At 31.9% G+C, this 25,247-nt stretch overlaps 2 protein-coding genes and 1 long non-coding RNA gene across 6 annotated transcripts in view; 1 reads left to right on the top strand and 2 right to left on the bottom strand.

Annotated features, from left to right (window-relative positions):
- Positions 1-25,247, top strand: part of LOC126717030 (probable linoleate 9S-lipoxygenase 5) — a 62,275-nt gene that overhangs the window by 10,297 nt on the left and 26,731 nt on the right. The window lies entirely within an intron of this gene.
- LOC126717032 (uncharacterized) lies at positions 10,865-24,158 on the bottom strand. Of its 3 annotated transcripts, none has more exons than XR_007652395.1 (6): positions 23,897-24,158; positions 22,122-22,171; positions 14,603-14,690; positions 13,466-13,665; positions 11,277-11,405; positions 10,865-11,147 (listed from the first exon to the last, which is right to left on the bottom strand). XR_007652395.1 is itself a non-coding variant. In XM_050418186.1 (6 exons), the coding sequence occupies exons 2-6, from the start codon at positions 22,130-22,132 to the stop codon at positions 11,097-11,099; spliced, it is 477 nt and encodes a 158-aa protein (XP_050274143.1). In that variant the 5' UTR covers positions 22,133-22,171; positions 23,897-24,158; the 3' UTR covers positions 10,865-11,096. The 3 variants fall into 3 exon arrangements, 2 of the variants coding, with proteins under 2 accessions (XP_050274143.1, XP_050274144.1); XM_050418186.1 differs by lacking the exons at positions 13,466-13,665; positions 14,603-14,690 and adding exons at positions 20,106-20,303; positions 21,185-21,272; XM_050418187.1 differs by lacking the exons at positions 13,466-13,665; positions 14,603-14,690; positions 22,122-22,171 and adding an exon at positions 20,106-20,303.
- Positions 11,615-19,830, bottom strand: LOC126717034 (uncharacterized). Its single transcript, XR_007652396.1, has 2 exons — positions 19,486-19,830; positions 11,615-12,887 (listed from the first exon to the last, which is right to left on the bottom strand). It is a non-coding gene; the product is annotated as an uncharacterized LOC126717034 (long non-coding RNA).

The following is a 25,247-nucleotide window of genomic DNA, read 5'->3' as shown; positions in this document are numbered from 1 at the left end:
CAAAACATATTATATAAAATAAAACCCTTGTGACGAAGATTCGAAACTAAATATAAAACAAAAGTGCAAGCTCTAAAAAATACAGAACACATACCTAGTTACAAAACATATACACGACTTTATCTACAAAACAGAGAGCAATGTTTAATGTTTATTTAATTAATTTTTCTGAACCAAATCATTAGAGCACTAATATCAAAACTAGAAACTATTAAATATAATATTAGCAATGCAAGCTGTAAATCACAGAACAGTCAAGAGTCGAAACATTTACTAGAAAACACGAATTTTGTGCTTAAACCTATGCCGTTTTAGTGTTCTATGCGGTTCACACGACATGTTAAACCCAAACGAGAGAGAGAGAGAGAGAGAGAGGGAGTTAGCAGTTTAGCACCAGTCGTCTAGTTGAGGCAGAAGGGATTTTTTTTTTTTTTTTTTTTCTAATTAGATCTGGGTTTTTCAGCAAACCATAGATATTAAAGAATTTTTTATTTCATTTTATAGGAGTCCTTATTTACGAAGGATTTTATTTTTTTAGTTGACAATGATGCTGATATGAAATTTGTTAAATTTGTTTATCTCTATTTGGAGGGGTTATCCGCAATGAATGTGCTATTTTCTTGAGTTATCTGTATCATTAAAAAAAAAAAAAAAAAAAACAGTTCGGCTGGAGGCCCAAATGAATTTTAAGAGGAATTACTAGACTAGAGGGGGCCAAAAGTGTACTTGCAGGTAATTCTAGATAATCTCTGGTTTTAGTAGCACTGGAAGTATGTGATTACATGATTAAATTTACTATATTTTAATAATTTAAATTTTTAGGACAATCGGTAATTTAATATAGTATCAAAGTCTGAGAGCTTAATTTTTGGGACAATTGGTAAATTAACGAGAATGATAAGAAAAGGAGGCCCAAGCTGCTAGGGAATGAGTGAAAATGTTTGAAGATCTAAAAACATGTATATGTAGTTACTATATGCAATATTTATGAGAAGAAGTTGATTCTAATGCATGTTTTCCACAAGTAATAAGAAACTCTAAATTCTAAAAGTCTCTAACCTTAAACCACACCACCCCCCCCCCCCCCCCCAAAAAAAAAAAAAAAAACCTTATTCTTTATACCATTAAAATCCTAGCTACTACAATCTAAGCTAATTCCCAAACGTTACAATAGAAGATTATCCATTAAATTTGTGACGCAAAGTGATTTTTGCCCCTGATTAGATGATGTTTTCTTCAGACTTCCCTGCCAACGAGCTGTGTACAGGAGCATAGTAAAAAAACAAGTGTCAAATTTTATAAATTTGAGGTTTTTGATAAAACAATTTGGTGAGGGTTTCCCACACAGTTCCAATAACATCTCTAACTCAATATAAATGCATTGCAATTACAAAAATTAAGTCTAAAACAAAAGTATAATCTCAAAATCTTGAAATTGACTATAGATTCTCAAAAAACTAAACAAAATCGGCTACATCCTACATGCATATGTTTACATATTAGTAAAGCAAAGGGTTACTGTAAGTCTATAACACATAGCAAAGTGGGTTGATTAGCAAAGGGTATGTTATCACTGAGAGCAACTTAAAATAATATGCCCATAATACGAAGTGCATTCCCAGTGGCCAGTGCTATACTAATACCAACTTATTACATTATATGAGTTCTGGATTGGGATAGGCTTACACAATTACTTACACCTATAAGATATTTATCTGCTCCACTTGGTTAATGGGCCATTTAAGAAAGTTTTGATACTTCTTTTTAAGAAATATAAAAAATCATAAAAAAAAAAATTCAATTAATTTTTCTTTTTCTATAAAAAGTTTCTAAAAATAATTTTTAAACTAATGCTTTTAGGACATTTGCTAACTTTTCCGTTCATTAAATACTTTACCGAAAAATAAAAATTATTAATCCCTGTAATATAAATAACTACAATTGCACTTCATAGATTGCAACTCATTTAAAGAACTTTTCAGCAGCAGCAGTGGTTTAAATTCTTCAATCCTTTTTCTCAACAAAAAAAAAAAAAATCTTCAATCCTTTAAGCCTGTTGATGAGAGATAATCAGCAACAAACACACTGGGACAGCTGAACATTTTAACAAGGCAAAATTTGTTTGATTGGGAAATAAATATCCTTATTTATGACTGCGTCAAGGTGATGGCAGTGCAATGGCTAGATATTATTGACTTTTGAGGTATCAGGAAAAGCTTTCCCTCACAATTGGGTTCAAGAAATTATCAAGTTCAAAGTAATTGACCTAAAATGCAAAAAGATTTGAGAAACAGAACAAGATTTCAAGAAAGATTCATCATTAATTAGTTGTCCATGTCCAGGTTCCACCGGTTTGTAATTTCTTATAATTCAATTACTTTCATAACGTTTCTTTCACAGTCCATTAACAATGCAACTTTTCTATCTACATAACTTTTGCCACGACATCTTTCTTTTTCTTTTTTTTTTAACAATCGAGTGGTGGTTTTAGTTGATAATCACTTTTATATGAACCTACTTCTAACAATCAGTCATTTTAACAAGTCATGAGAAAAGATGTCTTCAGAGTTATTCCTAACAATAACTTATTTTATCCCCAAAAAAAAATGCTTATCTTCAACAGTGATATTAATAATAACTATTATGGGCATTTGGATTAGCTTTTTACTTATTTTACTAATTTGTTGAAAGTTGACAAAAACACATTTTTACTTAAAAAATTTGAGGTTTAAAAAAAAGAAAAAAAAAACTACCATAAACATGGGTTACAATTCAACAGATTTGGAAATTTTAGTCCAATGAGAAATGACTATTATTAATAGCAATTATCTTTAAAAGTAATCTACTCATAAAGTTTCTTGTTATTGAATTAGGGATTTTTGTATTCAAGCATACACAAAAATGAAGCCCATCAATTTGTATCCCCTTTTTGAAGGAAGCTCATCAATGTTTTAGAATATGATGATAAAAGTAATCATTATAAAACAAACCATATAAGTTTCAAATCCAATGCTATTGAAATCAGCATTGGTCTTTTCAAGTGGTAAATAATTGTAACAAATTAACAATTATGTTTTTTTTTTTTTTTTTTTTTGGTAAACATAAAATAACACAAAGGAAGATAAGTACCGATGCACTCACGGACTCAAACCCGAGATCTAAGTTTTATTGACCAAAGGCTTGGCCACTAGACCACCTGCCACATTGGTATTTAACAAATAACAATTATGTTCATATCATATAACAAACCACGTTTTGTAATACCAACACACATACACAAAAGATGCTTGGAACTACGGTCCAAGTATAACTCGCTAGTAAGATATTAATTTTTTTTTTATTAATTTTTATTAAATGGTCAATGAATGTTTGCCTTCAAGTTTTTTTTTTGGTAGAGATTTTTAGTTTATGGCGTTCGCTCTTAATGATAATTATCTATTATCAGACCAAGACACCAATCAGTTTTGTTTTAGGTGGAGATTGAACTCCAGATTTCTTATTCAACCATCAAAGACTTTACCAGTTGAGTTAACTAGAACTCACGTCTTCAGGTTATATGTGTATTAATGAAGTTATCTATATGTTGTCTATTTGAAATTTTGACTAAGGTTACAGACTTAAAAGTCATCGGCAGAAAAATTTATAATCATTGCACAATTTTCTTTTGTATTAGGCCCCTTTGTGTCCTTTTGCATATGTAATTAGGTAAGTAATAAGCAAATTAGCTTGGAAGAGGAGTCCAGGGAAGACCATCTGATCATATTCACATTAACGCATGCATTTAGCCAGCCAATTTTTGGAAAAATCTAGCTTAATTTTAGAGTTGATGATTGTTATTTTTTGAATTAATCAAGTATCAGGGACGTCCAATGCGAATATTCCAAAAATAATGGTTTAAATTATTTAAAAAATCAACAGTTAAGCTATAAAAATAGAAACAGGCGCAAGATAGCAACGTCAAGACAATTTTTATAGAATTCCATGGTGGGAATTTTTTAAACCTTTAAGAATTGATTACTATTTTTTTTTTAATTTTTAATTCTAATTGAACGGAAATGTACAAATGTAATTATATCAGTCCTTTTCAATTCAATATTGATAGCCCTTGATATCCAATTAGATTCAGGATAGCAAGAGTTTTTTATTTTTTATTTTATTTTTAAATCCAATTAGATAAGTATGACAATGAAGCAAGACACAATTAGAGGCATTTTTTTTTTCTTTTGCAAAATAGCATTATTCTAGGAATAATTTAGAAAAAAAAAAAAAAAAAAAGCACTAGGCTAAGGTTATTTAGTTATGTGCCATTTTTTTTTGGAACTTGAGTTTGTCAAACTCATATTTCAAGTGAAACTTGAGTTTGGTTATAGCAATTTGATCAAATATAATGCTTAAAACTTGAGTTTGGTAAACTTAAGTTTGAAAAATTGGAGTTCCAAAAAAGTACTACATAACTAATAAATTTGATCAAGTACTATTTAGTAAATTTTTCCTAAAATTATGCTATTTAGCAAATTTTTTCTAGGATTAGAGCATGGGTATCATCGCATCTTCTCTTTGGGAGAGTGAAAATGGCACATGATAACTTGGGTTTCGGGGAGGTGGTGGCATTTTCTCATACCTAGTAACATGGCTTTATTGGCACTACTGAGATAGAATGAGAGAAAAAGAAAGGAGGAGCAACAGGAAATTGCTATGTGAGAGAGAGAGAGAGAGAGAGAGATGATAATTGAACATGGATAAAAAATAAATAAATTATAAATAGATTTTATATAAAAATAAATTATATATAATCAATTTAAATCATGTCCATATCCCATCCCCTCTTCTGGATGTAAAAAAACCCAAAAAGATGGACCCAAATAGAACGAGACAAATAAGACAAGGCATTTTTGTCCTCCTTCTATTATATTATTACCTTCATTAAAAAAAAAAAAAATTGCTAAATTATATTTATTCCTTTAACTTTACCCCCATCAGGTTCCTCAAAAAAAAAAAAAAAAAAAAAAAATCACCACCATCATTTACTGTTATATAGTGTGAACCTTCTCTCCTAAATCAAATCATCTTATGCTCGTTCGTCTTGACACTCAATCTCCATATTCTGTTAAGATGATGAGAATGAGGAACAAGAATCAACATCTCATGTTATACATTGTCTCACGTTTATTATTCTACGTTTCATATACATTGTCTCACGTTTATTATTCTACGTTTCATATGCTCACAATACTGCTAGTACTTTCTCTGGAAAACACTGCCTCCCTGACCAAAGCACCTCTTTACTGCAACTAAGGCAAGAGTTTGAAAAGGGAATGTCATCTGATCATTTTGTTGAACATCATGGTTCTTATCCAAAGACGAAGTCTTGGAAGAACGATATCGATTGTTGTTCTTGGGATGGGGTGACATGCAATACCAAGACAGGTCAAGTGGTTGGCCTAAACTTGAGTTATAGTTGGCTCTATGGACCTTTGAGTCCTAAGAACAATCTTTTCAACCTGCATCACCTCCAAAAACTTGATCTTTCCTACAATGACTTCAATTCCTCCACAATCCCATCTACTTTCAATACTAGCCCATCTCAACCTCTCTTATTCTAAGCTCTCAGGCCAAATCCCCACAGAAATTTCATGGTTGACCAATTTAATTTCACTTGATCTCTCTTCTAATTTTTTTCAAAATCCATCTGATGAACTAGAGATTTTGCATCTAAGTAAAATGGACCTAGAAGCACTGCTCCGGAATATGACAAATATGAGAGATCTTCATCTAGCCTTGGGGAACATTTCATCATCTATGCCTCAATTCCTGGTAAAATTTTCTTCTTTGACATCTTTGTGTCTCTCTCTTTTTGTAATTTGAATGGTGAATTTCCCAACAGTATTTTCCAGCTGCCCAAAATACAAGCTGTTGATTTGTCAGGAAACAAATTTCTCACTTATGGAAGTCCCCTAAAGGGGTTGCATCTTTCCAAGACAAGATTTTCTGGAAAATTACCCAGTTCAATTGACAACCTTAAGGCCTTGAATGTCTTGAGTCTTTATGATGCAAATTTTTATGGGGAATTGCCTAATTCAATTGGCAACCTTAATTCATTGAATATTTTGGATCTCTTTATTAATAATTTCCTAGGGGAAATTCCTTCTTCTATAGGAAACCTATCTCAGCTTATTCGTCTATCCTTCTCATCCAACAATTTCAATGGTCAACTTCCATCTACATTGGGAAACCTTGTAAAGCTCCCTTTCTTGGGCCTTAGCGACAACCTGTTTCATGGGAAAATTCCCTCTTCCTTAGGAAATCTTACACAATTGCTAAGTTTAGATCTTTCTCATAATTATTTTGATGGTGGGTTCCCAATTTTTCTAATAAATCTTACCAAACTCAGTCTATTTCCAGAAATCACTTGACAAGTCCAATCCCATTTGAAATAAGTAGATTTTCCAATTTATATACTCTTGACTTGTCACGTAACTCACTCACAGGGTCCATCCCATTGTCATTGTTTACAATGTTTTCATTATCAGATCTATATATAGACCAAAACCAACTCAATGGCCCCCTCAACTTCCAATATGTCTCTTCAAATTTAAAGTCTCTTGAATTAGGTGGAAACAAGTTGATTGAACTATTTCAAAGTGTGAAATGATGTAAAAACTGTGATTTAAAAATTATTGTGAAAACATGTGTTTACCGTATTCATAAAGCAAAAAAAGTGCGTGGTACCATGTTTCAAAGTGTGAAAAAACATAATTGTGTATTTGGTATATGTGTGTGTGTGTGTGTTTTTTTTTTAATCTGACAAGTGGGCCCCTTGGTTGGAATTGAAGAATGAAGCTTTGTATGTTGTCTAATCAAATAGACCCCATGTTTTTCAAAATATTTACAAAAGTACCATTGAACAATGTTGATTGAAATCTGAAAACTAGCAAGTATTATTCCAAATTCAGTGTTTAAACATTCTAAAATGAGCAATGTAACTCAAACACTCCTAAAATAATACCTTTACCAAATGTGTTGTTTTTTTAAGAACCATAGTTTTTAGTGTTTAAACACTGAAAACTATTGTTTGGAATCACATTTGCAATGATAGTCAGCAATTCGATCTTCCAATGAAGCAAATAGTGAGATTTCACATTTTCTATTAACTAGTTTGTAACATATGCATTTTTTTTTTATGAACGTTTGTAACATATGCATTAAATGTCATTTTTTGGTTCTCTCGATACTCTACTTGGAGCTTGTTTCTTTGTCTTTGCAAGTAACATGAGCTTATAAGTTATGACTAAGAGGGGCATTAGAGTGGTAGGAGGTTTCTTGATCAAGTCAAGTTTTTTATTTTTATTTTTTATTTTTTAACTATAGATATGAAACTCCACAAAAAGTATAATTACAGCTGAGATTTTACTTCAATCTCAAAATTAAATTTACTTAGTTTATGACAGTTACCAACATCTCACGTCAAAAGAAATCTTATTAATAGATTAGGTATATAAGGTTTACTTTTGTGTGAGGCAATGAGAATGAGAGAAAGATATTATAATATGTATTTGTGGCGTGTAGGATTTGCCTACCCCTCTTAAGTTTTTTTATTTTTCTACCAGAAATAAAAGTAAAAATAATTTCATAAAATTAAATATGAATTTTTTTAAATTCACGGTTTATTTGTATCCAATTCCAATCATACTATTGAGGAACATGTGATTTATTTTTTTGGCAATATACTAACTTGTAAGAGCTGAAACCTTGATGGCTTGACCCATATATGATACATCTATCCTAAAGAATTCCTTGATGGCTCTACCACATGCGAGAGGACCAATTGTTTGTACCAGATATCATTGGTTGCTGCAATATCACTTCTCATTTGTCATAGCTTTAAATATAATTATCCAATAAGCAAGAATAGCTTGGCTGTCCTTTGAATAGAGTGTCTTAATGCCCGAATTTCATTATACATATTTTTTAATAGATATAATAGAATTTCTACGTATAAATATAATGATTTTTTTTATCGCCATGTTAAGATACCAACAAATTTGGTGTAGTCGAAATTTGAACTTCAAATATCTTATTCAATTACAATATCACTACTCGCTGGTTGCTGCAATATTACTTCTCATTTATCATAGCTTTAAATATAATGATCCAATTAGCATGAATAGCCTGGCTGTCATTCGAATAGAGTGTTGTAGTGCCCGGATTTTGTCATACTTATTTTTTAATGGATACAATAGAGTTTCAACATATGAATATATTGATTTTTCTTATCGTATATTAAAATACCAATTAATTTTGGTGTAGGTGGAGTTTGAATTTTAAATCTCTTATTCGATTATAAGAGACTTTATCAGTTGAGTTAATTTGTACTAAATTAAGTCACCATTGTATGAGAGATAAAGACGAATTTACAATATCATATTCTCACAATAACTACAATTCACATGTATAAAATTCACATATATATACTAGGAGAGAAGTTCACTTGAAACCGTATTATAATATAATTTTACCTTTTAAACTTCCTTTGAGATTATTTGGAATTTTTTATGATAATTTTATTACGGATTTCTTCAATTTTTCTTTTTTGAAAGCCAAACTATGAACTTTCATTCATATTCCAAAAGCACCCGGAAACAATACGTTCCAGAATAAAGAGGCACCAGCATTACAAAACAGAGCCATTTGGTATAATAGAAGTAATTTGCTGCTCATGAATGCACGCAGGCATATCTTCCTACCAAATTTTCTCCCACTCACTTCTTAAAATTTTGACAATTTATTAATAAATTAGTGGTTTATATTTGGTCACGTCATTAATATTAAATAAGATTTCAAACTAGTAATAAATTATATTAAATGTTTTTTTAAATATTGAGGTTTTAGCAAAATCTTAACCTTTTTATTTATCAATAAATTATTAAGATTTTAATAAATTTACGGTATTTTATCCCAAAAAAAAAAAAAAAAAAAACTTCATGGTAGAGTTATCAATAAATCTAAACAATTTGCTCAGGATATTGATTCATTGATATCCATAAGACTTGTTGGGAATAAATGCGAATTTCCAAATCTATGAGATGCCGAGAACAGAGAGAAAAATAACACAAAGCTATCACACAACACCAAAAATTATTTGGTTCGACAATTTGCCTACTTCGACAAAGTTACAATGATAAATACAAGACTCATTTATACAGTTTTTTTTTTCTTCTCAAAATTAACAACACAACCAACCTTAATATAAAATAACGGTATTTATATCTCATGCAAAGAGTGCACAACAATATTTATATCTAGCATGGGCCTATCGGCCCAAACTTCCGCTCCATAGACTAAGCCTAAAAAATCTCCTATTAAAAATGTAAAAGTTTTATATTGTGTCGAGTCATAATTTGGATTAAACACAAACTAGCTAGGCTTTACATAACCCAACAACATAGTCTTAGAAGGTTGACGAGATTGTAATAAAATCCCTTCAAAATGAGGAAGTATCCTTCTCTGCATTTGGCCACATCCTCCAAGACACAAAATCCATTATTGGTTGTCTAAAATACTACTCTTTCTATCATGTACATAAGTAGGGTAACGTTGTTGTAGATGCTAATGGCAAAGCTAGAAAATATTTTTAGGAGGAGCTAAGCTAAATATATAATTTTTTTTTTTTGAGAAAAAAATATATATAAAAAAATTAAATCCAAAGAATATAATACACATATAAATATATATATATATATATATATATTTTATTGCTTATACATGGAATGTTTGTAATTTTTATTTAACATATGATATTTTCTTATGTAAATAAAAATATTTATATCAAATAAGTCTTTTACAATTTTACAAAAAAGAAGAATAAGAAAGTAAGTCTTTTTTTTTTTTTATGGGAAAGAAAGTAAGTCTTAACAAGTCTAAAAATACACAAGTCAATTTAATAAAAATAAAATATATTTAGGTATACATCAAATACACTTTAATTGAATAAACTATGTATGATATAAGAGTAATTAGAGGGAATAAAAAATGCATTACATGATTTTAATAAAAATCTAGGGGGCATAATACTGAAATTTATGTCCATTTTTTTTTATACCAAAAACACGAGGGAGGAAGAATTTTTGGAAGAGTTTCCCCTAGATATTCACAATGATTTTCACTACAAGAAAAAGGGCTATTGCGGCGGGCCAGAAGCGCCGCTAAAGGTACATTTGACCTATAACAGCAGGAGCTATTGCGGCGGGCTATAAACCGCCGCCATATGAGGTTGTGATTCAGGTCATGTGGCCTTTTAGCGGCGGGTAGGTTATTTATTTTTATTTTTTTATCCTCCTGGGTCCTAAAACCACATTCCTATTACAAATAACCTATAATAATTTTAGCTCCACTAAGACATTAGGAGCACAACAATGAACAAAAATGCAACATAATACATCTCTTGAAAATAGCACTAGGCTAATCTATGTAATTGCATTCAAAACTGAATAATTTGTACAGCTTAGGGATATTTATACATGCCATGCTTAAGTACGAACTTCTAAGGAATTTAACATACTCAGCATAGGGCCTAATGCCAGCTGTACAAACTGCTAACAGAATTACTAACTTCGAGCTAATAGCCTTGGCTGCTAACTAATTGAGTTACAAAAGCTCTAGCTAACTCTAGCTGTTACTTGAAGTTGCTTATTACAATTTTACACTAAAACTACTAGATTATTCTTCTAACTGCTGCTGCTGCTGAAAGCTAATGAGTAATGTTAATACATCAGGCTACTGCATCATTACTATACATAATATGGAGTCAAGTCAAATGAAATGTGTGCAAACTATCTAGATGGATTGCATCACAAATTTAACAAGATTAAAGTACAAACAATATAAAAATGTTCTATAACAATTTCCAGGATACAAAACACATAAAATTTCCAAAATGAGGGTACATTCTCTGCACAAGTACAAAGCCATGTACCCCAAAAACAGTTCAATTTGGGATTACATATGTGTGCCTATATTTAGAGAGAGAGAAGGAGAGATTGATGAGTCAACCAATATAATTAAACGCAAAACATTTTTAAAAAAAGTACAACAAAAAGCTACCTGAGAGAATTTGCGGACAGTTTTATTGTTCTAATGTCTAGACAAACCTGACAAGCAAATACCAAAGTTGTGTTGGTCTCTATAAAGTATGATCAATGATGTTAAAACACTATTAAAGTGAAACAACATAAAAAATTAAAAATTAAAAATTAAAAAAAAAAAAAAAAGGGAGATACCTGCCCTGGCGTGCTATCCAATGTATGCCATACTGCACCAGTTTGACCTTCACTTTCAACTTGAACGGTCACCGAACCGAGAACAGCGCTTTTCCCAATTATATCCCAATCATATATTGTCACATTAATCTGCCACCCAGTAGAGAACAAAATCAGCTTCATATTCCAAGCCTACTTAAAGAACCAGTAAAGCCAATAGAGAGATCTATGTTAACAAAAAAACAGGCCAAATTATATGTCATCTTTCTTACTTCACATCGTACATTTTAACACATATGTCCAATGAAAGGATTTGATTTATTAAGGCTATTTTAATATGCTGGAATTATTCAAAACTGCAATGGCTCCTGCTAAAGTTACATTTCTTCTTCCTACCAAATTCTTTTTTTTATTTTTTTTGTTAGTTCCAATGCTAACCTATGTCTTTATGTATGCGTTGTTGGGTTTTCAATGTAAATTAGATTCAAGTTATGGGTTTCTGTGAGGGAATTACAATATTAGGTAACAGATTGTGTTCATAACCATGTGCCTGTATAAATTTTTAATTAATGTATGGCAAATAGTTTTCTTCTATGTAAATATGACATTTGGGCTGGTACCAAACGACCCTGTTTAAAGCAGTACAAAAAATAAAAACTGTGACTTGGCACTTGAGCTGGCCCTATTTAGCCCTCAAAAAAAATTTAAAATAAAACACCACAATTCAGCCAAGCCCAAAACAGAACATCCACACCCAACCAACCCCATCAAATTGCACCAGGTCGAGGCCAGTCATTAAGGAGAATTTAGGCCCACAAGTGAGGGAGGTGTTAAAATAATAATTAAATAATTAAATTCTCTATTTCCTAATAGCTTAGACTTTCAGGACAAGTGGTAGTTTAACAAGCAACATTAAACTTAACCTTCATCTAGATTTTGAATAAATATGTGGAAAAAAATATTAGTAGAAAGATATATAAGGATCTTTGTGTCATATTTATGCAAGGAGTACAAGCAATATCATTTCATGATTTCTTCCACAATTTTTTATTTTTGAACCCAATTTATTTTTTAATTTTGATGTTGCCTTTAATTTTTTTTAGGATAATGGGATTTTTTTTCTTTTGTTTTCGAAATTTTTTCCTGATTGATGTAATCCTTGCAAGCCTATTTCAAAGAGCCCTAGTAAACACAGAAAACACTTTTTTTTGGGAAATTTTCCAATTGTTGGGTGTTGATTCCTAAGTTTTTCCTAAATTCCCATCCTATCTCCCCATCCTATTCCTTCTATATCTCACCCAGATTAGAGAATTTATGGATAGGGAAGGGCTATACATAGGGTTTCCCCTTAAGAGTTTGAATTTCCCAGGCGACATTGAGACATTTTTTTGGACAAAGACTTTGTTGTAGTTGTTGTTGTATGGATAGCAAAGGGCTACCCCTATTAACCATCCCATCCTTTCAACCAGGGGAAAAAAGGGTCTAAAATTCCTGCATACTCTTGTTTTGATAGGTTATAAGGAAATATTATTAAAAAAAAGGAATAGAACAAAAGATACACAGAGTTAAGGAACACCAACTGCATTTCAAATGACATTGCACCATATAATCATTTAGATTCTTAAAAAAAACCTAAATCTTCACCACGAAATGGTCTCACTTTGTTTCAAAAATAAATGGAGCGGATCCTAATACACAAAAAGTCCCATGACTTGGATGACATTAAACACCAAGAATATAAATCAATTTGAAAAACCAAAAAACACTAAGTCTTTTTTTGAACATTCAATAATTTCAATAAGGAAGACGGATTTGAACTCTGGAAATCTCAATATAAAACACCAATGAGGTGCCATACCAGTTGAGCTCTTGGGCCAATAAAAATTCAATTCGAATTCAAATAAACAAAATATGGAGTACTTTCTATAACTACTTTCCCAACCACAAGAATCAACTAGAAGCAATGAGATTTAAGTATCTAGTTGGAAAGTTTTAGCAAGAGAGAATTTTTGGCATAAAAACACAGCTCAAGTCTCACAAATGAAATAAATAAATTGAAAAACACGAAAATCTCATATTGAATAACAATTTTTTTTGGCATAAAAACAAAGCGCATATCTCTCTCTCTCTCTCTCTCTCTCTCTCTCTCTCTCTAAGAAATAACAAAATGTGGATTATAATTTCTTTAATAGTTGAATTTGGAAGGGTACCTGGAGGGCATGTTGAAACCTGCCGTACTTGCGGAGCTCCTTAATGCACTTTTCAAGAGTTGCTTTATGGACGGAATTGCCGTTGTGGACGTAACCATTTAATGTCTCTGCCACGCTCCCTCCGCTGGCTCCCAGAGCCGATAGCCTCCGATACAGTCGCTTCCGATACAGTCGCTGCCCATGCTAACTGGGCAGTGGATCTTTAGAAGAAATTAGCACTCTTAGTAACAAAATACATTAGCGAAGTCCGTAAAAGTTTATTTAGAATTATTTTACAGCTTTATCTGATGTAAATATTTCAATTTCCTACATTGATCCATCAACTTCTTCATAATAGCTTTTGTGAAGGTCATCACATGTATTTTGTAAGTAGTTTTATTGTTACAATTTCATTATGCATTTTTAATATATATACTATTTATAAGATTTATTCAATGGATCTTTTTTTTCCTCCCCTAAAGGTTAATACTAAATTATAGCATCATCTTCTAAGAAATAAAAACTTGCAAACGATACAACCTGAAAAACTATTAGAGGCTTTGACAAAGTTTGTTTAAATTGTTTAGAAACCAAATCTAAAAGTAGAAGAAGAAGAAGAAAGAAGAGGATTTAGAACTAAACTGAATATCTTTAATCTAAAGAAGAATGAGAGAAACTAGCAAAGTGTACATGAGTTTGTGGGTCTTAAAATATAAGAGTTTTAATTTACATATTTATCTCCGTTAGTTGAAAACTTGTAAGTGGGTATGATGAGAAGTTGGAATAAAATAAAAATAAAAAGCTGGAATTCATTTGAACAAAAAATACCACGCTTCAATTATTTTTTAGTAAAATTTCAATAGCAAAATTGAATTTAGGAGAAGTTTGTTGTAGTTAGTGACCACCGTTATTGGGCTGTTAATAATATTTACTAGGAAGTTATTGCAAGGAACACGTGGAGAGTTTTCCTGATGGAGCTTTTTTTTGGATAAGGAAAAAAAAAGTAAGAGTTTTTTCTTTATAATAAAAATAAAAATAAAAATAAAAATTTATAAAAAATTTATAAAAAAAAAATAAATAAATAAATAAATAAATAAAAAACCAAATTAACATGAAGGAGAGGAAAAAAAATGGCACTCTTAAGTGTGGTACACATACTAGATACAGATCCACATAGTCAAGTTGCAACTCCTGCAAGGTTTTATCTAATGCCTTTGGTACATCTTCTGGCATGTGATCAGTACACCTGCAGATAGTTATAGTTCCAATTAGATACCAAGAACAACCAATAAAAAATGCAGCTTATTCTCATTATTGATAATTAGATAATCAGGGGAGGGGAGTTTTGATTCTTTTGAACCCTTGATGGCTGGATGTCTCTGTTGGAAACATCAAGAGATGCTAGTTGAGCCATTAGGCTCTTGCACCTTATTTAAAGTTCCATTAAAGAAAGCTTAGTACAGTTTGCAGTCAAATAATTTTTAGAACAAACCAGAGTTTGGAGGTGAATCAACAAGCTCCCTATACAATCTAAATCAAAAAAATTATTTATATTTAACATGATTTATTAAATTGCTCACAACTAAATCCTAACATTGCCCCACACTTGGTTGACTTAGAAAATATCAGGAGTGAGCTATGCCATGAAGATGAAAGAGACGACTATTGACCATTTCTAAATTATTCTAAGGAATATGGTTACTTCTGCTAGCTTTTAGTAATTTCTTAGCAAATCAAGCAGTAAGCTTCATAGACCACACAGTGACATGAAAGGTGAAATGCACTATATAGTACCCCTGCAACTTGGGGACAGCTGGTTTTTCTTTCATAAATATGTATAAATTTCAATTCTAATAATACTTTTTAACCATTGTCAAACTTTGGTCACAGCCGGTTTTTCTTTCATAAATATGCATAAATTTCAATTCTAATAATACTTTTTAACCATTGTCAAACTTTGGTCAGAAACATTTTTTGGGGGGGGGGGGGGGGGGGGGGGGAACACTTGAGAGTAGATCTGACCAAAGTTGAATGACTTAACAAAATGTCATGATATGAAATGGCAACTAAATTAATATACAATATCTGGTGTTATGCAAAATTACCTCCTTCTCATTGTTGTAACTTAAGCACAATCAATGTGCCTATATCCAACCTGCATTGAAATATTAAAATCTGTAAGCTAACTGCCCATTAACTATATATAATCCAACTAAAAAACAATTCCCCCCTCCCCCGATTTGTTAATAACTTATTTGTTATTATTATTTTTTGAGGAACAAGAATTTTAGTTATTATTAGATTGAAATATTAAATATTTTGCTATTTTCACCTCTGAAATTTTATTATAAATTTGATCCTGTAAACTCTTTATTTATCATATAAGTCTAGAAGATTAATAAATTTCTACAACTAAAGGTACTGTTTCTACTATAAATTTCTAAAGGTACTGTTTCTATTATAAAGATTAATAAATTTTAATGACCCCAAAACATTGATATTTGGGAATATAGCCAAGATGAAGCTTAAAAAAGAAAAAAAAATTATTCTTGTTTTGTAATTATCTTCACGTCTCCTTTGATTTGCATAAAAAGTTTTGTTGGAACAACGAGTGACTATTGACACATATTAGATTTGGGGTCAATTTTTTTTTTTAGTTTTCTTGGCAACCAGGCAATGATTAAGGTCTCAAATCATTCACAAAACCCATATTCATTAGGGCCAACATTTTCATACAGCATACTTATATAGGCCCATCTTTTTATGCAATTCCACTCTCTAGGCTTAATAAAAACAATTTTACTCAACTGATTTCACCCATCTTCAATTGACAACCCAAAATAACATGGAAAAAGTAAGTTTGCTAGCAAACACAAGATCATCTAATATATCAACTCATTAGGGTTTATATCAACAATTACAGCCATCAGTTTCCAGTCGACAGCACACAACACAATTATAAAACATCAATAGAGTTTAAGAGTGTGTTTGGATTGGCTGATTTTCATTAGCCTATTTTGATTAAAGAAATTAGATTTTTAAAAATATAATTGTAACTGGCATTGAAAATAATGCTGCCACTTTGAGCTAAAACAAACAAACCCTTTTTAATTGCAAATAATAAAATAATTAGAGATTCCTACTTTAACCTTTTCTCTTTTTTTGAGCATATATACAGCACTACTTTCTCATATCCTAATTGCAAATTATCCCAACTTGAATTTCTCATTGAAAAGGTTACACAATCAAGCTTCACTATAACTCTAATGAAATCCTATGCCTCTGTGAGCTACACAGAGGCGTATAGTTATGTTCTTATTTGGGTTTTCCAAAATCCCAAAACTAGAAAAAATTCAAAAGTATTTCACAATTTTCTTCCCCCCCAAAAATCAAAAGATTTCTTTTCTTTCCTCCTCCCAAAAAAATTCTCCTCATCCAAACAGCACAAAAACCCACCAAATCATCATTAAAAACTATATAACTTAAACAAAAAGTTTTGTATTATTTAAAAATAAAATAAAAAATTATAAAAAAAACACCACCATACACATTGGCTCTACCCAACACTGAAACGAAGGATTACTAAAAAAACCTATATGCTCTAAATGGCATCCTTTGCCATAATATGCACTCTCACTCAGCTCAGTTCGGTTCAATCTTCAATCACACAAAAATATTATCAGCTTGGTTTAAGCATCAAAACCAATCCATCACCAATCACAAAGTTCCACTCAATCAATTCACACCAAACTAGCATAATATGAAAATTCAAAACCATAAATAAATATAAATACTCATCAAACTCACACACAGTTATGAAACAATAACCAAAATTCCACTCAATTAATCACATGATCTAAAGAAATGACCGTTCAAGTAATTGATTAACCTTTCTCATGGACACCTTCAATGGGGACAGTCTTGATCACAGCCTCATCATCCTCCTCCCCTTCCTTGACGGTGAGGACAGCTTCAGCGACGGCATCCTTATCTTTGGGATAGCAGACGATGACGACGGGACAGATGCAGTGGTGGACGCAGTAATCGCTGACACTGCTGAGCCAACCGTCATCGTTGCCGCGATGAACGGCGCCGAATCCCCTGCTTCCCACGATGACAGCACTGAGTCCGAGCCTCTCGACCTCGAGGCACAGCCTCTCCTTCATGTCGTGATCCTTCACGATGTGGATCTTGTAGGGGTTCTGCGCCTCCCTCAGCGGCCTCGCCAGATCGGCGGCTTTCAAAGCGGTGAACTCGTAGAAATCGTCCTCCAACTTCTTCCGATTGTTGGAGGAAGAAGACAACGTCGGGGTGGCGGTGGCGGCGGTTAATTCATCGGGGTGGCACTCGATTGATAGAGAGAGCCAAAGAGCTTTGGCGGTGGTGGTGGCAGTGGCTGGTGAGGATGGCCGATGAGGATGGAGAGAGAGAGAGAGAAGAACAGTGACGGCTTAGAGAGAGGAAAAAAAAATTTGGGGGGAAAAAAACCTAAGTTAGGGGGGGGGGGTTTGGGTGGTAAAAAAAAAAGAAGACAGATTTATTTTCATGAAAAAATAAAAATAAAAGAAGACAATTTAAATTGATTACCATTTTTGACTTGCAATTACCATTTTGTCATGCATTTTGTAATTGTACATGAATCAAACATATCTATATATCTAAGTGAGTTAATTAGTAAAAAATATTAAAAATCTAATATTAATGAGCTATGAAATAAAATTTAAAAACAAAAAACAATCACATACTTAATAAAAATCACAACGCAACTTTCTCAAAAAAAAATACCACACAACAAAAATTATCACACATTCTATCTTATTAAAAATTTTAAAAAAAAAATGACCATAGCTATTGTATAATAAATTTATTGGGTTTTCAATGTAAATTAGATTCAAGTTGTGGGTTTCTGTGAGGGAATTACAATATTAGGTAACAGATTGTGTTCATAACCATGTGCCTGTATAAATTTTTAATTAATGTGTGGCAAATAGTTTTCTTCTATGTAAATATGACATTTGGGCTGGCACCAAACGACCCTGTTTAAAGCAGTACAAAAAATAAAAACTGTGACTTGGCACTTGAGCTGGCCCTATTTAGCCCTCAAAAAAAATTTAAAATAAAACACCACAATTCAGCCAAGCCCAAAACGGAACATCCACACCCAACCAACCCCATCAAATTGCACCAGGTCGAGGCCAATCATTAAGGAGAATTTAGGCCCACAAGTGAGGGAGGTGTTAAAATAATAATTAAATAATTAAATTCTCTATTTCCTAATAGCTTAGACTTTCAGGACAAGTGGTAGTTTAACAAGCAACATTAAACTTAACCTTCATCTAAATTTTGAATAAATATGTGGAAAAAAATATTAGTAGAAAGATATATAAGGATCTTCATGCCATATTTATGCAAGGAGTACAAGAAATATCATTTCATGATTTCTTCCACAATTTTTTATTTTTGAACCCAATTTATTTTTTAATTTTGATGTTGACTTTAATTTTTTTCAGGATAATGGGATTTTTTTTCTTTTGTTTTCGAAAATTTTTCCTGATTGATGTAATCCTTGCAAGCCTATTTCAAAGAGCCCTAGTAAACATAGAAAACACTTTTTTTTTTGGAAATTTTCCAATTGTTGGGTGTTGATTCCTAAGTTTTTCCTAAATTCCCATCCTATCTCCCCATCCTATTCCTTCTATATCTCACCCAGATTAGAGAATTTATGGATAGGGAAGGGCTATACATAGGGTTTCCCCTTAAGAGTTTGAATTTCCCAGGCGACATTGAGACATTTTTTTGGACAAAGACTTTATTGTAGTTGTTGTTGTATGGATAGGAAAGGGCTACCCCTATTAATCATCCCATCCTTTCAACCAGGGGAAAAAAGGGTCTAAGTTTCCTGCATACTCTTGTTTTGATAGGTTATAAGAAAATATTATTAAAAAAAAGGAATAGAACAAAAGATACACAGAGTTAAGGAACACCAACTGCATTTCAAATGACATTGCACCATATAATCATTTAGATTCTAAAAAAAAAACCTAAATCTTCACCACGAAATGGTCTCACTTTGTTTCAAAAATAAACGGAGCGGATCCTAATACACAAAAAGTCCCATGACTTGGATGACATTAAACACCAAGAATATAAATCAATTTGAAAAACCAATAAAAACTAAGTCTTTTTTTGAACATTCAATAATTTCAATAAGGAAGACGGATTTGAACTCTGGAAGTCTCAATTTAAAACACCAATGAGGTGCCATACCCTCTTGGGCCAATAAAAATTCAATTCGAATTCAAATAAACAAAATATGGAGTACTTTCTATAACTACTTTCCTAACCACAAGAATCAACTAGAAGCAATGAGATTTAAGTATCTAGTAGGAAAGTTATAACTACTTTCCTAACCACAAGAATCAACTAGAAGCAATGAGATTTAAGTATCTAGTAGGAAAGTTTTAGCAAGAGAGAATTTTTGGCATAAAAACACAGCTCAAGTCTCACAAATGAAATAAATAAATTGAAAAACACGAAAATCTCATATTGAATAACAATTTTTTTTGGCATAAAAACAAAGCGCATATCTCTCTCTCTCTCTGTGTGAGAAATAACAAAATGTGGATTATAATTTCTTTAATAGTTGAATTTGGAAGGGTACCTGGAGGGCATGTTGAAACCTGCCGTACTTGCGGAGCTCCTTAATGCACTTTTCGAGAGTTGCTTTATGGACGGAATTGCCGTTGTGGACATAACCATTTAATGTCTCTGCCACGCTCCCTCCGCTGGCTCCCAGAGCCGATAGCCTCCGACAGTCGCTTCCGATACAGTCGCTGCCCATGCTAACTGGCCAGTGGATCTTTAGAAGAAATTAGCACTCTTAGTAACAAAATACATTAGCGAAGTCCGTAAAAGTTTATTTAGAATTATTTTACAGCTTTATCTGATGTAAATATTTCAATTTCCTACATTGATCCATCAACTTCTTCATAATAGCTTTTGTGAAGGTCATCACATGTATTTTGTAAGTAGTTTTATTGTTACAATTTCATTATGCATTCTTAATATATATACTATTTATAAGATTTATTCAATGGATCTTTTTTTTCCTCCCCTAAAGGTTAATACTAAATTATAGCATCATCTTCTAAGAAATAAAAACTTGCAAAAGATACAACATGAAAAACTATTAGAGGCTTTGATAAAGTCTGTTTAAATTGTTTAGAAACCAAATCTAAAAGTAGAAGAAGAAGAAGAAAGAAGAGGATTTAGAACTAAACTGAATATCTTTAATCTAAAGAAGAATGAGAGAAACTAGCAAAGTGTACATGAGTTTGTGGATCTTAAAGTATAGGAGTTTTAATTTACATATTTATCTCCGTTAATTGAAAACTTGTAAGTGGGTATGATGAGAAGCTGGAATAAAATAAAAATAAAAAGCTGGAATTCATTTGAACAAAAAATACCACACTTCAATTATTTTTTAGTAAAATTTCAATAGCAAAATTGAATTTAGGAGAAGTTTGTTGTAGTTAGTGACCACCGTTATTGGGCTGTTAATAATATTTACTAGGAAGTTATTGCAAGGAACACGTGGAGTGTTTTCCTGATGGAGTTTTTTTTTGGATAAGGAAAGAAAAAAGTAAGAGTTTTTTCTTTATAATAAAAAAAAAAAAAAAAACCAAATTAACGTGAAGGAGAGGAAAAAAAAAATGGCCCTCTTAAGTGTGGTACACATACTAGATACAAATCCACATAGTCAAGTTGCAACTCCTGCAAGGTTTTATCTAATGCCTTTGGTACATCTTCTGGCATGTGATCAGTACACCTGCAGATAGTTATAGTTCCAATTAGATACCAAGAACAGCCAATAAAAATGCAGCTTATTCTTATTATTGATAATTAGATAATCAGGGGAGGGGAGTTTTGATTCTTTTGAACCCTTGATGGCTGGATGTCTCTGTTGGAAACATCAAGAGATGCTAGTTGAGCCATTAGGCTCTTGCACCTTATTTAAAGTTTCATTAAAGAAAGCTTAGTACAGTTTGCAGTCAAATAATTTTTAGAACAAACCAGAGTTTGGAGGTGAATCAACAAGCTCCCTATACAATCTAAATCAAAAAAATTATTTATATTTAACATGATTTATTAAATTGCTCACAACTAAATCCTAACATTGCCCCACACTTGGTTGACTTAGAAAATATCAGGAGTGAGCTATGCCATGAAGATGAAAGAGACGACTATTGACCATTTCTAAATTATTCTAAGGAATATGGTTACTTCTGCTAGCTTTTAGTAATTTCTTAGCAAATCAAGCAGTAAGCTTCATAGACCACACAGTGACATGAAAGGTGAAATGCACTATATAGTACCCCTGCAACTTGGGGACAGCTGGTTTTTCTTTCATAAATATGTATAAATTTCAATTCTAATAATACTTTTTAACTATTGTCAAACTTTGGTCACAGCTGGTTTTTCTTTCATAAATATGCATAAATTTCAATTCTAATAATACTTTTTAACCATTGTCAAACTTTGGTCAAAAACATTTTTAGGGAAAAAAAAAAAAAACACTTGAGAGTAGATCTGACCAAAGTTGAATGACTTAACAAAATGTCATGGTATGAAATGGCAACTAAAATGATATACAATATCTGGTGTTATGCAAAATTACCTCCTTCTCATTGTCGTAACTTAAGCACAATCAATGTGCCTATATCCAACCTGCATTGAAATATTAAAATCTGTAAGCTAACTGCCCATTAACTATATATAATCCAACTAAAAAACAATTCCCCCCTCCCCCGATTTGTTAATAACTTATTTGTTATTATTATTTTTTGAGGAACAAGAATGTTAGTTATTATTAGATTGAAATATTAAATATTTTGTTATTTTGACCTCTGAAATTTTATTATAAATTTGATCCTGTAAACTCTTTATTTATCATATAAGTCTAGAAGATTAATAAATTTCTACAACTAAAGGTACTGTTTCTACTATAAATTTCTAAAGGTACTGTTTCTATTATAAAGATTAATAAATTTTAATGACCCCAAAACATTGATATTTGGGAATATAGCCAAGATGAAGCTTAAAAAAGAAAAAAAAATTCTTGTTTTGTAATTATCTTCACGTCTCCTTTGATTTGCATAAAAAGTTTTGTTGAAACAACGAGTGACTATTGACACATATTAGATTTGGGGTCAATTTTTTTTTTTTTTTTAGTTTTCTTGGCAACCAGGCAATGATTAAGGTCTCAAATCATTCACAAAACCCATATTCATTAGGACCACATTTTCATACAGCATACTTATATAGGCCCATCTTTTTATGCAATTCCACTCTCTAGGCTTAATAAAAACAATTTTACTCAACTGATTTCACCCATCTTCAATTGACAACCCAAAATAACATGGAAAAAATAAGTTTGCTGGCAAACACAAGATCATCTAATATATCAACTCATTAGGGTTTACATCAACAATTACAGCCATCAGTTTCCAGTCAACAGCACACAACACAATTATAAAACATCAATAGAGTTTAAGAGTGTGTTTGGATTGGCTGATTTTCATTAGCCTATTTTGATTAAAGAAATTAGATTTTTAAAAATATAATTGTAACTGGCATTGAAAATAATGCTGCCACTTTGAGCTAAAACAAACAAACCCTTTTTAATTGCAAATAATAAAATAATTAGAGATTCCTACTTTAACCTTTTCTCTTTTTTTGAGCATATATAAAGCACTACTTTCTCATATCCTAATTGCAAATTATCCCAACTTGAATTTCTCATTGAAAAGGTTACACAATCAAGCTTCACTATAACTCTCATGAAATCCTATGCCTCTGTGAGCTACACAGAGGCGTATAGTTATGTTCTTATTTGGGTTTTCCAAAATCCCAAAACTAGAAAAAACTCAAAAGTATTTCACAATTTTCTTCCCCCCCAAAAATCAAAAGATTTCTTTTCTTTCCTCCTCCCAAAAAATTCTCCTCATCCAAACAGCACAAAAACCCACCAAATCATCATTAAAAACTATATAACTTAAATAAAAAGTTTTGTATTATTTAAAAATAAAAAAATTATAAAAAAACACCACCATACACATTGGATCTACCCAACACTGAAACGAAGGATTACTAAAAAAAACCTATATGCTCTAAATGGCATCCTTTGCCATAATATGCACTCTCACTCAGTTCGGTTCAATCTTCAATCACACAAAAATATTATCAGTTTGGTTTAAGCATCAAAACCAATCCATCACCAATCACGAAGTTCCACTCAATCAATTCACACCAAACTAGCATAATATGAAAATTCAAAACCATAAATAAATATAAATACTCATCAAACTCACACACGGTTATGAAACAATAGCCAAAATTCCACTCAATTAATCACATGATCTAAAGAAATGACCGTTCAAGTAATTGATTAACCTTTCTCATGGACACCTTCAATGGGGACAGTCTTGATCACAGCCTCATCGTCCTCCTCCCCTTCCTTGACGGTGAGGACAGCTTCAGCGACGGCATCCTTATCTTTTGGGATAGCAGACGATGACGACGGGACAGATGCAGTGGTGGACGCAGTAATCGCTGACGCTGCCGAGCCGACCTTCATCGTTGCCGCGATGAACGGCGCCGAATCCCCTGCTTCCCATGATGACAGCACTGAGTCCGAGCCTCTCGACCTCGAGGCACAGCCTCTCCTTCATGTCGTGATCCTTCACGATGTGGATCTTGTAGGGGATCTGCGCCTCCCTCAGCGGCCTCGCCAGATCGGCGGCTTTCAAAGCGGTGAACGCGTCGAAATCGTCCTCCAACTTCTTCTGATTGTTGGAGGAAGAAGACGACGTCGGGGTGGCGGTGGCGGCGGTTACTTCATCGGGGTGGCGCTCGATTGATAGAGAGAGCCAAAGAGCTTTGGCGGTGGCGGTGGCAGTGGCTGGTGAGGATGGCCGATGAGGATGGAGAGAAAGAGAGAAGACCGGTTAAAAGTCAGATTTTGGCTTTTCAGTGAAACCGGTTAGTAGGGAAACAAATTTTTGGAAAATTTTGGGTGGTAAAAATAAAAGAAGACAGATTTATTTTGATGAAAAAATAAAAATAAAAATAAAAGAAGACAATTTAAATTGATTACCATTTTTTGACTTGCAATTACCATTTTGTCATGCATTTTGTAATTGTACATGAATCAAACATATCTATATATCTAAGTGAGTTAATAAATACAAAATATTAAAAATCTAATATTAATATGCTATGAAATAAAATTTAAAAAAAAAAAAAAAACAATCACATACTTAATAAAAATCATCACGCAACTTTCTCAACAAAAAAGAAAATACCACACAACAAAAATTGTCACAAATTCTATCTTATTAAAAATTTAAAAAAAAAAAAAAATGACCATAGCTATTGTATAATAAATTTATATAAGAATTTTAATATGTGACTAACTACGTTTACTTTTTCCATCAAAAAGAAAAAAAAAATTACGTTTACTTTAAAAAAAAAATTTAGTATGACTAAATGGATAGTTAGATTGAGAGAATATATATAGCCATATAAATACACAACACATGTCTATCACATGCCATTCTTAGATTTGAAATCTAACCGTTGGATTTGAAGAGTGTAATAAAAAATTCATTCTTGTAAGCATGAAAAATATATGAAGACACTTGATGTAACTCTAAAAATTTAACGGTAGATTTGTCAAAATTCACATCGAATTAAGAAATATAGGGTTGGATTTAAATTACACTTGACGTAACTCAAAAAAAGT

Source organism: Quercus robur, chromosome 3 (genome assembly GCF_932294415.1).
Source record: "Quercus robur chromosome 3, dhQueRobu3.1, whole genome shotgun sequence".
NCBI classification, from domain to species: Eukaryota; Viridiplantae; Streptophyta; class Magnoliopsida; order Fagales; family Fagaceae; genus Quercus; species Quercus robur.
The sequence above is the reverse complement of the archived record's forward strand: the minus strand, read 5'-3'. Positions and strand labels throughout refer to the sequence as shown.

Coding starts and splice junctions, on each gene's coding strand:
- LOC126717032 (XM_050418186.1), bottom strand. Junction 20,304..21,184: donor ACTATGTGGATTTGTATCTA/GTATGTGTACCA, acceptor TTTCTTCTAAAG/ATCCACTGGCCAGTTAGCAT. Junction 11,406..20,105: donor GGTTTCAACATGCCCTCCAG/GTACCCTTCCAA, acceptor ACTGGGTGGCAG/ATTAATGTGACAATATATGA.